General features: G+C 42.4%; 3 protein-coding genes across 3 annotated transcripts in view; 1 reads left to right on the top strand and 2 right to left on the bottom strand.

The window, feature by feature from the left end:
• The window catches only part of KIAA0753, a 69,952-nt gene extending 62,756 nt beyond the window's left edge, over positions 1 to 7,196 (bottom strand). Inside the window, exons 1-2 of the mRNA XM_082443840.1 lie at positions 7,141 to 7,196; positions 6,169 to 6,246 (exon numbers count right to left, since the gene is read on the bottom strand). The gene's annotated coding sequence lies outside the window, so the exon portion shown is untranslated. The remainder of the gene's footprint in view (positions 1 to 6,168; positions 6,247 to 7,140) is intronic.
• MED31 (mediator complex subunit 31) lies at positions 657 to 7,269 on the bottom strand. Its single transcript, XM_082443951.1, has 4 exons — positions 7,141 to 7,269; positions 6,169 to 6,246; positions 5,588 to 5,684; positions 657 to 1,021 (listed from the first exon to the last, which is right to left on the bottom strand). Exons 1-4 carry the CDS (start codon positions 7,166 to 7,168, stop codon positions 829 to 831), a joined length of 396 nt encoding a protein of 131 aa, XP_082300077.1. The 5' UTR covers positions 7,169 to 7,269; the 3' UTR covers positions 657 to 828.
• Positions 7,270 to 7,630: 361 nt separating this feature from the next.
• On the top strand, positions 7,631 to 8,008 carry LOC309651318 (uncharacterized protein C17orf100; the record flags this gene model as incomplete). The annotated part of the gene is given in 2 exon segments (XM_082443952.1): positions 7,631 to 7,795; positions 7,799 to 8,008. Coding segments are annotated over 2 exon segments (375 nt in total).
• Positions 8,009 to 14,167: the final 6,159 nt, after the last annotated feature.

Below are 14,167 nucleotides of genomic sequence, written 5' to 3'. Positions count from 1 at the left end.
GATTATCACTTACTAGCTGTGTAACCATTAACCTGTCTAAACCTCAGTTTCCTCCTTTATGAACATGGATCGTTCTGAGGATAAAATGAGAATGCAACTAAGCACTTAACATTGTGCCTGGTTTGTGGTATCTGCCAAATAAAGGTCAGCTTTCCCAAATGAGCACAAGTGTTCGAGGCTCCTCACCTTTGTTCTAGTCTTAAGGTCAAGAGTCCAATTAGTAGTTAACCACCAATCTTCTCCCTGCCATTACCAGGTCAGTGACATACCAAAGATTCTTCCTTAAACCTCACTTGCAAAGCAACTGGTGATACAGGTATGTCTCCTGCCCTGCAGAATTTAAGAACCTTTATGCGGTTCCTGCTGTCTGATGTAAAGAGGTCACTTACTCCACACCTCTCACTCTGTAGATGAAGGGGGCAGGATAGCTGATCTGAGGGACAGCAAGGTTCCAGGAGACAGACTTGTCCCAGGCCCCACTGTACATGAAAACAGAGCTCGGCTTAGAGTTTGGGATATTCGGTGGCCCTCCCCTTCCCTCGCCCCCCACTGCCTTAAATTGGTCTGAAACACCTAACATTTCGATTCTTACTCAGCTGACTGTGTTAAATACTAATAAAAGCTTACAAATCCACAGGGAAATCAAAGTAGAACAATTCTGGTTTAACAGAAATCATCTATTAACAAGAAAAAGTTAGTTCAATTAAATAGCACACTAACGGTTCTCGGTGCTACCACGATAAAGGTACACAGGAAGAGTCTTTTTTTGTCGTCACTGCACAAAAGCAATAGGTACATGTCTTAAGAGCCTGGTCCGGATCCAGCCGTTCACTTTCCCGATGCGTTGTTGTGCTGCTGCTGCTCCGCCAGGGCTTGCTGGAGGCGCATGCGCTTCCGAGAATAGTGCTGCCAGTGCAGAATTTGCTGCTCGTCAATAAATTTCGCACACTGAGCATTCACCAGCTCCTTACGGAAGTGTTCATACTGGAGCAGTTCTAACATGTGTAAACACTGAGGGTACCTGGGGTTAAGTCTGTAAGTTAGTGATCGACATAACGTGATAATACCACGCTCTAGTTCAGTTACTCACCTAAAAACGATCTTGCAGCCTACCATTTCTGTAACATTAATTTAGTATACTTTGGTAGTACAGTTCTTTTTTTTCCTGCTTATGCATCAAAAGTCAGCAAAATTTTCAAAAGTGAGAAAACTTAAGTTCAGAAAGATTAAATAACTTGCCTAAGACCACACAGTAACTGGTAAAGGGAGTCAACATTGGGGGACAAAGCATGCTATTCTTTTCTGGTGGTTTCCAAGATGAGGAACACGAACACTTTTTATTTTAGTAATTAATTGTGTGTTTAATTAATACCTACTGGTTTTCCATAAACAATGATAAGACAACTTTTATTTTAAAACTGAGTCAATCTCAGAAAGAACTAAGCACAAATACTGTATTCTAGTTTTCCATAGGGATATAACAATTCTGAAATTAAGTACATATACTCTAAGGTTGAGCAAATACGTAAGTAAATATGCTGTAGATAGAAAGCCAAATTTCTGGCTCTCAGAAAAAGAGTTTCAGATAAGGAAGGGGGAAGGCTAGAATGAATCCTGTTACTGAGTTGGAATTGAAAACAGTATGAACTCATGGCTTTGAATATATATATATATATGTACATACACACACAGATATAGAAATAGGTATTTATATACACACACAATTTCTAGCTTTGTGTGTTGAGAGGGCCTAGAAGCAATGACGCCAATGCGCACACTGAGTGCCCAGATCATGGGTTTTATATAGAATTATCCAAGGTTGGTTGGAGACATGGCTGATTCTAAGGCTAACAGAGGGAAAGTACAAGATGAGCCTGGAATATTATGTAGTGTCAGAAAGAAAAATGCTCAAAAAATTATAGGGATATGTCAAAAGTACTCAGGAGCCAATGTGAAGGGGCTCCCACTGGCTATATCTGGGATCAAGAAGATACATAATTATAACCCACAAGATAAAGAATCCAAGAGTCCATGTTGATGTAACTTTTCTAAATGAATAAATAAATCAGGAACAAGGAAATGTTCCTTCCTTACAACTGAATACCAACTAATAAATGAATAAAGAATGATGAAATTAGAAAATCACCACAGTAAAAACTGTTTCAAGCAAGTATCTTCCATAGATGCTAAAGTTAGGTAAAAGAATGAAATATGAAACGATATTTACATAGTCTCAAAGTATTCCCTCACAAAATACATATTAAATACAAAAGGAAAAATAGTAACTTGATACAGAGAAAAGTGGCAGCCACCACCTCAACCAAGTGGTCAAAATTAATATCACCCGTAGAGGGACAAATTGACATCCTATGACTCCTGATATACAAAGAAGGATATAAGATCACTTCTGTGTCACACTTACGGGGGAAAAAAAAAAAAGAAGACTGATGAACTCAGATTAATGGAGACTAAGACATGACAACAAAATGCAGCATCTGAGCCTAGACTGGACACTGCCCCAGACACAGGACATTAGTGAGACAGCTGGCAAAATGTGAATGAGGTCTGCTGGTTAGAGAACAAGATCAGATGATATATCAATGTTAACGTTCTGATTCTGATCACTGTACTGTGATTATGTAAGAGGTTTGCATTTAGAATATCTGGGGGAAGAATATACAGGAATTCTTCTTACTGTTTTTCCATTTGTTTTTAAGTAAAACTATTTCAAATAGAAAAGACATAAAATTTAAATGAGTCAATTAAAAAACAGTAAGTCTTACAGGGGGTACACAGATAGAGCCAAAATTGTACAAGTGGTATACAAATGACTAAAGTCTGGGGACAGTACACTACAGCAGTGCCTCTCAAATTTTAATGCACACATGAATCACTTCTTAAAATGCAGACTCTGATTCAGGAAGTCTGGGGTGGAGCCTGAGGACTGCATTTCTAACAAGCTCCCAAGTGATACCAATGTTGCTGGTCTGAGGACCACATTGAGTAGCAGGGCCCTACACCACGTTGTCCTTATTACACATTTGCTTCCTATACTCCAAAGATACATAGTTGCTTGTAATTGTCAGCAGCTAAGCCTGGAAAGCCCTACTCACACCTAACCTGGCTATTTCCTTTTCATGAGGACATTGTTGGTAGTTAAAAAGACCTAGGTTTGAAACCAGCTCTGCCATTCTCCAGCTGGGTAGCCTCAAACAAAGTACTTAAACTCCCTTAAGGTTTAGTTTCTTCAACTGTAAAATAAGTTAATGTGACGACCAAGAGAATGGTCTTCAAGTAGCATTTAGTCAGTAACTGGAACTTAGACACACAGCGACCATTTATCAGACTTGTAGAGACAATGCTCAGAATACATTATATGACAAAATAAGGAATTATAAATATGTTAATAGGCTACAATTATAGCATTAACCAACAAGATGAAATAGAAGAGGTACAAAAGGAAAGTTTTGCAATTAGATTTTTTAAAAATAAATAAGAAATAAATGGAGAACTAAACTAATAGCATTGATGAAAATAAGAACTGAAAGATTTTAGTTGACATAAAGCTCCCAGCAAGTCAACAATATGAATCCTTGCCCCCTCATTCCCTGCCCCCACAAAAAAGGTAATGTAAACTTAAGTTGAACAAATAGAAGTATAATGTCCATATGAAGAAAAAAAAGCTATTTGGTCCACCGTACCCTGACATCTGAAGGCCTGTGTTTAGCTCTTGGCTGAAAAACATAAGGCATAAGTGCAAAATATCCAAAGGTGGGCACATGAGAAACGGCTGAAGGTAGGTGAGAAAAAAAGATGTAAGAGATAAATTATAGTTGCAAGTCGTGGCTATTAGTAAAATAGTGGAAACTGTCTAGAAGAGGCAGCTGCTCCTCTGCTCTAGCCAGTGGTTGACCTGGGAGAACAAAGACCTGGGGTTACCAGATCTTCCAGAATTTTAAAGAGTAGCTGGAAATCTGGATTAAAATATGAAACTTTCTAATCTTCAAATGTTGGCAATTATTAAACGAAAACCTTGCAGAAATGAAATGGGGGTTAATTTGCAACCTCTCTTGAATTTAAATATCTGAATGGCTGTTCCTCAAGAGGGCATAGATTGGTTCTGGATTAATTCAGGGATAAAACTCAACATGGGTTGAAGTTACATGGAGGTATATCATATTATAATACAAGGAAGAACTTTCTAGCATCTAGCTAACAATGGAATTGGTTGCCCCTGAATGGAGTAGTATGTGCTCACTGGAAACCTCCAGCCAGCATGTAGATGACCATCTCAGCAATGTTGTGGGTGAAACTGAACTTGATGGTGTCTAGGGCTCATTGTCCAACACTGAGTCTCTAAGTCTACATACATATAACATGTTGCCATCTAATAAAAAAAGTCTTTTCTCTGCATTATTAAATGAATAAGTGGTTCTTTATAAAGGGCCAGTAAGGGTGCCAAGGGTCCTGCAAGCTACAGGAGGATGTGGGCTTCGCACATCCTCCTTGTTATAAGACACAGATCAGAAAAGTGGGAGTACAAGTTTGAAACATTTTCCTCTCAAACTTGTATTTGTTTAGGAAAAAAAAAGACTAAAAGTTTCACCATTGCTTTTTGACTACCTAGTTAAGACAAAGCACAGGTGGGAATTCACGGTTTATTTTTTACCATTAAAAAGGAATACGTTCAGGGACTTCCCTGGCAGTCCAGTGGTTAAGACTCCGCGCTCCCAATGCACGGGGCCCGGGTTCAATCCCTGGTCAGGGAACTAGATCCCGCATGCCGCAACTAAGACCTGGCGCAGCCAAATAAATCAATAAATATTTTTTTTTTTTAAATGTAAGCTATAGCACTACTGCAAATTAGCAGAATTAAAAAAAAAAAAAAAGGTATAAGTTCGTGATTATAGTATGCTCCTTGCAATTCATAAGCCTTAAAACGAAAGCATCTATTGCACAACTTAAATAATAAATACATATATTTATTATGTAAAATATATAAAATAAAATAAGCAGCTACTAAGACTCGGGTAAGGCTACTTCCTCTAGAAAACCTTCCTTACAAGTAAGTACCCCTTTCTATGGTCTTTCACGTTCAGGCTATGGCTATGTCATTCCATATATAGACTGTGGGTTCCTTGGGGTCAGAAATCCAGTGAGATGGAGTGAGTGGTATAAGATAAGGTCAGACAAGACAGGGCTAGATTATATAGGTCTTTAGCTCAAGAAAAGAGATTAGATTTTCTTCTGCATGCAATGAGAAGCAACTGAAGAGTTCTAATGGAATGCTTTGATTTATATTTTTAAGATACCAAGTTGGCTTCTGTGTAGAAAATGGTTCTGCTTTGTTTGGCCTGGGGGTGGGGGATGGCGGGGAGAAAGCAGGGATACTGGTGAGTATATTACTGAAATAATCCAAGTAAAGTTAGAGATCAGTGTGTCTCGTGTTAAAATGGAGACAACTAAAAGAAGTGCAGAGATTCAAAATATATTTTTTCCAATGTGAAACTAAGAAGTCTATTAAATATCAGTGCTTTGGAGTATAATAAAGTACACACATATTTAGGACTATAAAAATTAAACTTACTTTAGATACTTGGCATATTCTGGTTCTTTCCAGTAAAGCAAGTACTTAAGATAATTAACAAAAGCTTTGTCTTTGAAGTAACCTCTTTGGGCAAGAACTGAAAGGCATAAAAAAAAAAAAATACACCTGTAGAGCAAATCAATCCTTGGACTACTGATTTGTGACTCCTAACATAAAAGTAAAGAATTTACTTACATAACATCCCCACCACCAACACTCGTTGAATTCACGACAGAAGTCCCAGTTTGCTCAATTATATATATACCAATATAAATGTAGCGATAATTCTGTTCAATTGAGAATGTACAAAAGTAGATACTAAAGTCATCCCTCAAATCCACAGGGGACTGGTTCTAAGAGACCCCACAGACACCAAAACCCACAGATGCTCAAGTCTCATATAAAATAACATAGCGCAATGACAATGACAGTATTGTCACCCTCCGAATGGGAAGATTCAACCAACTGCAGCTGAATCCGAGGATACAAAGGGCCAACTATGAATTGGAACTATGAATTGCAACTCTTCTATCAGAAATTATAAATAGCTACTCAATTCAATGAGGTGCTCAACAACTTACAATTAAGGTAATTTGGGTTGGCTAAACACTGCACAAATTCCAACTCCAACTGAAACCGAAGTCGATTTCCAGCATCATCTAGGAGAGAAGATAGCAAAAATCATCCAAAATAAACGTCACCATATACAATACTGATTTGTAGAAAGAAAACAGCAGTAAAGAAACCTGACTAATGATGAGATACGTTTCTACATAAAGAAGGGCATGTGAATGTTTTCCTAAACTGGGCGAGGGAGGAGAAAAACCTTCCTTAGAAGTCTAAGGAAAGCAAAGCCCTGATTAAAAGGAATGTTTAATCAGGAATGAATGAATTCTCTAATGTTAAAGACAAGTTATCAAAGAAAACAGAATCACACACGGGGCAGAACGTTTATCACTCGTGAGCCACTATGTTGGGATTTTAACATTTTAACATTGACCACTGTTGCGGTAAGTTGCGGTAACTGTGCCTTGCCTTATTTTAATAATGCGTTAGAAGTTGTTAAGTTATTAAGCTAAGCAAAAATAAAGCAAACGCTAAACCTATCAAGAAAAGTTCAGAATGCAAGCTGAAAGAGACCACGGCGAGTACGCAAGATCAGGGAACGCGTGCTTCGGTGAGACGCGTCAGTGGCAAAATAATACACGAGTTTGTCGACGATATTTTAAACTTATGCAAGCTCATTTAAGACCCAGAAAACAAATCGAGGAAGCGGTTTATGATCCAAAATCTCTCCTTTAGCCTCGCCGGAAGCCGGTGGGGTCGGTGTCTGAATAACAAGTGAGGAGAAAGGATATACCAACAAAACAAACTCTGAAAAGGCCAAACTACCTTCGCCCTTCCAGACGCTAGAAGAGCCCTAGCCCCTCCCAGTCCGAACAATCACCTTGCGGGGAGTTAGGCCTGGAAGGCGAACCCGGGGAAGCGGGAGCAGGTGTCTGGGCCCAGGATAGTTCTATTTGCCAAAACGCACGGCTCGGAGCGCCACTCACCTGTCTCCATAGCGACGGGTGCTGCCATCACCAGTAAAGAAGCTATGCAGCCAGCTGGCCGACACCGCGAACGCCGGGAGTGGCGGGGGAGGTGCCGGAAGCCGCGGCTCCCCCTTCCTGCCGCGGTGCAGTGTGGGATGCGGGAGGCGGGCAGAGACTCGCGCGGGGGCGGGCGGCTCCGCCCATCCCAGGCCCGCCCCGGCCCGGCCCGGCCCGGCCCCGCCTCCCCCCGCGCGGGCTCCTGACAGGCTAGGGGGCGATGCGGGGGCTGACCTATCGCGGGGCCTAACCCAGGGTTTCAGAGGGGCCGTTACCAGCCCCCGCCAGGACCACTGTTCCTGCACGTCCCTGTGTCGTGGGACCCTCGGGTACCGCTGTGCCTGCGTCACAGTGCCATGTGATGTCACTCCTCACCGTGTGACGTAATCCGTCGAGGAGCGTGGGGCAATGGGGCCTCGCGAGGCCTGCTTGGCTCCGTTACCCCTGTAAGATGGCCTCACCCCTTGGGGGAAAGCCCTCTCCGCCCTGGGCGGAGTCCGCCCGCTACGAGGAGGCGGCGACGGTCCGCGTGGAGACCTCGTCCCACCGCGTGGAGACGTCCTCCCGTCAGGTGCGGAGGTCTTCCCGGCAGGTGGAGACTACGCAGCGCCGCAGCTAGGGGCGCTCCGTCTCCCTCTCTGGGAAACGGCTCCCTCGCGTCTTCGAGGTGTCATACCAGCACGTGGAAACCGCCTCGCAGCGCACGGAGACGGCCTCCCGCCGCGTCAGGGCCTCGTCTCTGCGGGTGGAGACGTCTCTGCACCGCGTGGAGAGCCCGCCGCGGCGGGAGCAGCCGGCCGCTCGCCAAAATGTCCAAAAGGCCCGATGAAATGCTTCCTTCCTCGGGGTCACGAGAGGGCCATGGCCCTTGGCCAGGGCAGAATTGCCTCCAGTTCGCAGCCAGCCTGCTGCCAGGTGGACCGATCATCTTTGGTTTCCTGGAAACCGACCACAAATCAATTTAAGAAAGAGCCAAGTTGCGGTTTCGGGACTCAGCCAACATTCATTGACACTGCTGCTCCCTGGACCATCCTTTCCTGCCTTTCACCCAGTAAACTATTTTAACTTGAAGGCAGCACAAAAAGTTTTCGGGCTTAGATATTGTATATATTGAGATGATGGACAAAGAGGCTGTTTGAACCTCTGAGGCAGGTGAGTTTTGGATTCTTAGCCCCTGAACGACCTTTGCTGCTTCAAATTTAGGGACAGAGCAAACTGAAGTCATGACCAGTGGAATGATTATATGCCTGCAGCAAACCTGAGGGGCAAGGAACAGACTTTCCTTAATTAATTAGTTGGCCTGTGTTTATGTTTCAAAATTGTTATTTTCTTTATGCCAAGCCCTTGTGCATGGTAGCCCGAGCCATACACATTTTAACATAGGTCAAATGTAGTTCAAAGTGAAACTACATCAACAGTCAAGAATAATCTTAGAAAGGAAACCTGACCTGTGATTTGAGGAGGTACAGGGGAGGAATATTTATTGAGCACCTACTCTGTGCCAGGTGTTATTTTAGCATTTGGGCTGTAGCAGTGAACAAGGCAAACAGGGTCCTGGCTCTTGGGGAGCTTACACTCTAGTGAAAAGGCAGACAACAGATGACAATAGAAAGTTTTCTATTGTGATTAGCACTATGAAGGAAATAAACAGGTAATGTAATAGAGAATGTAAGGGGGTTCTTTAGGTGGGATGGTCAGGGAAGGCCTTGCTGATTAGGCAGCATTTGATCTGGGACTTGTATAGTGAACAATGAGTCATGCAAAGGTCTGGGGAGAGTGCATTTTAGGTAGTGGAATCAGCCAAGTCCAAGGGGTGAAGGGGAGCAAGCTTGGGCTGTTCAAGGAGCAGAAAGAAGACCAGTGTGGCTGGAGCTTAGGGAGGGAGAGCATCGTATGGAAGAGAGGATGTTAGAGAAGCAGGCAGTGGCCAGTTCATAGAGGGTCTTGAAAGCCACAATAAGGAGCTTGGGTTTTATTCTAAGGTCAATGGGAAGACGCTGGAGGGTTTTCAGCAGGGCAGTGACATGATGCATTTTACATTTAAAAAATATCCTGGTTCCTGTGTGTAGGATTAGGACAGTGGTTCTCAGGGGTGATTTTTATCCCCCAAGGGACAGTTGGCAATGTCTAAAGACTTTTTTTAGTTTGTCACAATGGGGGGGGGGGCAGTTGCTACTGGCATCTAGTGAGTGGAGACCAGTGCCCAAGACAGCCCTCCTCCCCCAAGCAAAGGGAACTACGTTTGGACTAACACACTTAGTCCAAAATGTCAATAGTGTGAGGTTGAGAAACCCTGATGTGTAGGGGACCAGAGAGGAAACAGGAACTAGTTAGGAAGCTAATAGCGTGGTCCAGTAAGAGATGATAGTGGCTCATACTAGGGTGGCAGAAGTGGAACTAGAGAAAAGAGCGCAGATTAGGGATGTTCTGGAAGCGGAGCTGACATGACTGATGGATATGGAAGGTGAGGGAAAGAGAAATAGAAGAATCAAGGATGACTTCTAAGTTTTGACTTGAGCAGTTTGGTGTATGGTGGTGCCATTTACTAGGCTGAGAAATACTAGGGGAGAATCGGTTTAGGAGGAAAAATCAGTTCCATTTTGGCCGTATTGAGTTTCAGATGCCTATCAAATACCCAAATGGAGTTGACTGCAAGCGGCTGGCTGCCATGAGTAGGGTCGTCAGTCCATAGATGGTATTTAAAGCCGGGGAACTGAGTGACCATCATCTGCCGGTCTGTCTCGCTCATTTTATGCCCATGAATGGATTAGAGCTCTTGTTCATCAGGGAGCACCAGCTGGCTAAACACCTCTCCCGCCTCTCACCCCCGCAGGGTCTGGCGTGACCTAACTTGTCCTTGCCTGTAGCCCTTTGGTAACCACCAATAAGGGAGAAAGTTTGCACTAAAATGTGAGACAAATGCTTCTGAAAACTTGACTTTCACTGGCAACGTTACACTGCTCCTGGGAAGAGGGTTCTTAAAGGTTCAGAAGTTAAACTTTTTCGGGGGTTTTGTGGGGGGGGGGTGTTTTGGAGGTTGTTGCATGGATATCAGTGTCCCAGGCTTTCACGGGATGGCTGAACAACTGAACTGATGTATAACAGTGGTTCTCGACTGGTGGCAGTTTTCCCCGCAGGGGACACTTAGCAATGTGTGGAGGCATTGTTGTCACAGCTGTGGGGGTCGGATGCCACAGGCGTCTAGTGGGTGGAGAGCAGGGAATGCCACTACACGTCCTACGACGCGCAGGGCCGTCCCGCCACCCCATCCCCGACGACAAAGAATCGCTTGGCCCAAAATGTCTATAGTACCAACAGTGAAAAACTGAAGATTCTAGCAGCTTGGAAAGCTAGAGCATGGTCCATTGGGGGAAGCACCCCACTTCACGACAGGTTTGCTATGGGAAAAGGCTTAGAGGTAGTGGTCTCTGTCAAATGTCAGGGCAGGAACTGTCGGAGGGGAGAGATATGTGGCTTTTCGAGGAGACCTTACATCCCTGCTTTCAACCATGTGTGATATTTATCCCAGGAGGAAAGGCGGTCCCATCTGGCAAGATGTAAAGACCTTGATTTTGTGGGGCCTCCTTGTGAGGTAGGGTACTCGCTGCTGGCAGGCACTGTGCTCAGTCAGTACCACGTTACCTCATTTAATCACGGGAGTGCACTGGGCCTCCCAGGGGAACGTTAGAAACCCCCAGAGGCTACCCTAATGCTTCTGCCTCATAAAACTTCTGCTGTAGACTAACAGTTAGACTTCGGAATTTTAGTCTTCGGTGAGCTTACTCATTCTTTTTAATGTGACAGACTGCTTGCATTATATACACTCTCAAGTGTTTTTTGAGTGAACAAAGTAGTTACTTTTCTTTAACAGTGTTCCTTATCAATGTTTTTATTACAAAAGCGATAGGTGCTTAATGTAACAAATTAAATAATTCAAGATGTGTAAAGAAAAATTTAGTAATTTGTCCGTTTCCATTTCCATCCTCTGGAAATAATTCATGTCAGCAACTTGGTGTATAGCCTTCTAGACCTTTCTGCATTAGGTGCTCCTAACCCCCTTCTTAGTCATACCTGGAAAAATGGTTGGAAGGTTACTGTGAAAAAGCCAAAGACTTGGTTTCTAGATGATTGATTCTCTTGGAAGGATATAGGATTCTGGTAGCTCTTTCTTTTTGTTACACTTGTTTCATAAGAAGGGTTTTTACCTAGGTTTCTTCCTCCCAGTTTCATTTACTCATATTTCCAAACTGAAATCCAAAGGGATATACACAGAGCAAGAAAGTGTCAAAAAAGACGAGACATGAAAAAAAAGGATGTGACAAGATACTTGTCATATATACTGTATATCAGATTCCACAGCTTTAAAATGATCCTGTATGTTAAAGGAGCTTATATCTGTCATAATTTTTAAGGTACCTGCTGCGTATTGTTAAGTGTGTGCTACCCATACTGTGTGTCATCGTCCTTCCCACTTTGTCTTGGAAGCTCCAAAGGAGCACGGGTGCTTTTGTATCTGTGACATGGTATACAATCGCTAGCCCAACGTGTGTGCAATGAAGAACGAAGAGCCGTGCTGTCCCTCTATTCCCAGCCAAGAAGGCGTCGCATGGCTCCATCTACTAATCCGTTAGACTTACTGATCTAGGTAGTAGCCGTGACCTGCCTTCAGTTGTTGCCAGCCAGGTTAGTTTGGAAAAACTAGGTACCTGTCAGCACCTGTCATTCTCATAATCCATTCATTTATATGTAAGCTGAGGGCAGCTTACAAAGTTCAGCATATGTATTTTCTGTCAGCTGTGTTGAAAATACTTGAAAGAATTCTGTTACTAGAACACTCTTTCCCCAGATCACATGAGCCATGGAAAGAATCAGGAGCCCAACCAGCAAGGTATTTGGGTCAAGGGCCCATCTAGATCTCCCAGGATTCCGGTTCCTCCCTTCTTACCGCTGCTCCCATCCCAGCATAGCTGGTACTTGACCCAGCCTCTAGGGGGTTCCACAAGCTGTTAGGCTGGAGAAACCGTTCGCCGTTTAAAAACTTTTTTTCCAAACGGTTGATCTTCATGGTACAAATGGAAAAACTGAAGTCCATAGAAGCCAAAAGTAATTTGGCCAGGAGCAGAGGTGCTAGCAACCACTCTTGACTGCCTCCTAGGATGGTTTCTTTTGATAGCCAAATGAAGGTAGGTCTAGTGTCCTTAAATTTAATTTACAATGAGCATAGTGGATCATACTAAAAATAGAAAAGGACGAGAGACAGAAGTAACATTTATACGGAATTCTACAGAGCACTCATTCCTGTGAGACTCCAAAAACATTATTATTTTGAAGCTCTGTTATTAAGTGCAGAAACATTTAGCATCATCATGACTTCTTGATAAATTGGCCCCTTTATCATTGTGAAATAACCTTATCCCTGGTAATGTTCTTTGCTCTGAAATCTATCTATTTGATACTAATATAGCTGCCCTAGCTTTCTTTTGATTATCGTTAAGATGGTGCATCTTTTTCCAACCTATTTGTGTCTTTTTATTTAAAGTAGATTTGTCGTTAGTATTATAGTTGGATCTTGGTTGGTTTTTTTTTTTAATCCTAGTAATTTCTGCCTTTTACTTGGGAAGTTTAGACAATTTATATTTTCTGTAATTATTGATGTGGCTGGGTTTAAATCTACCATCTAGCTGTTTGTTTTATATTTGTTCTCTCTGGTCTTTGTTCCCTTTTTTCCTTTTTTTTTAAAGACTAATTTAGTACTTTTAATTATTCCATTTTATCTCCTTTGTGGGCTTATTCACTCTTTTCATTTTAGTAGTTTCATGAGGGTTTATATATACATTTTTTGACTTTTCATATTCTACCTTAACATGATATTATACTCCTTGACCCATAGTATAAGAATCTTACAAGAGTATGCTTCTGTTTTTCTTGACTTATTTGCTATTGTTGTCATACATTTTACTTATACATGTTACAAATCCCACAGTACATTGTTAGCATATTTGCTTTAAACAGTCGATTGTCTTTCTTTTTTTAATTTTTTTACAGTAGGTCCTTGTTGGTTATCTATTTTAAATATTCAGTTGATTGTCTTTTGAAGAATTTTAAGTGATAACTTTTAAAAGCTCTACTCACATAGTTAGCAGTTTTGATGCTCTCCACTCCTTTGTATAGATCCAGGTTTCCATCTGGTAGCATGTTCCTTCTGCTTAAAGGACTTCCTTAATCATTGCTTCTAGTGCAGCTTTGCTGGTGATGAATTCTTTTAGTTTTTATATGTCCAATAAAGTCTTGATTTTGCCCTCCTTTTTGAAATATATTTTGAAAATCATCAATGTAGTCTAATCCGTTTGTTTTACTTAATAAGGAAACTGAGGCACAGAGTGAGAACATCTTGCCAGTCACATGGCACTTAGCCTACCTGCAGTGGCACTGCCCCCACCGGTCTCTCAGAACAGCAAAGATTTTGCCACTGGAAACTCATTCATTTAGTTGTCAGTGGCCTGTCCACATTACCCTTTAAAGATACCAGGAGAAAGGGCTAAAGTAATTACATTGCTCCTTAGTGTGTCTTCTTTGATCAGATTCCTTTACCACATCCAGAGCCACTTCATCCATTAGGCGTGGCAGGCTGTAACCCTAGGGGTTGTGAACTTTGTAAGGGCCTGCCAAAACGGTTGAAGCTTGAAAAATTCATTGACTTCAAAACACAAGAAGAAGAAAATAGCTAAATTGAAATTAATACGTGCCAGTGTGCGCACATTGTAATATATGTGATAGGATACGGATCAGGACCTCCAAAAATAAGAATATCTAAGACCCAGGTCTTAAAATGGTTCTGCCAAGGTAACTATAAACTGATACCTGGATTCTGGTGAGATGACAGGGTAGGGCCTCTCTCCAAAAGTGATAAGACTGATAAGACTTTGGCCAGGGGCAGCCTAGAGATCTCAAGTTTCCTTTATTTTCTTTCTTCCCTCCTTTGACCAGA

Source organism: Balaenoptera physalus (assembly GCF_965194825.1).
Source record: "Balaenoptera physalus genome assembly, chromosome: 20".
Lineage (NCBI taxonomy): Eukaryota > Metazoa > Chordata > Mammalia > Artiodactyla > Balaenopteridae > Balaenoptera > Balaenoptera physalus.
This window is presented reverse-complemented; position numbering and strand designations above follow the sequence as displayed.

Bases quoted from the DNA above. Each gene is read 5' to 3' on its own strand.
- MED31 (XM_082443951.1), bottom strand. From the start codon at position 7,168: ATGGCAGCACCCGTCGCTATGGAGACAG. The intron at 6,247-7,140 runs GTGAGTGGCGCT...CTTCTCTCCTAG, and splicing joins ACCCGTCGCTATGGAGACAG to ATGATGCTGGAAATCGACTT. The intron at 1,022-5,587 runs GTAAGTTTAATT...ACTTAACCCCAG, and splicing joins GAATATGCCAAGTATCTAAA to GTACCCTCAGTGTTTACACA.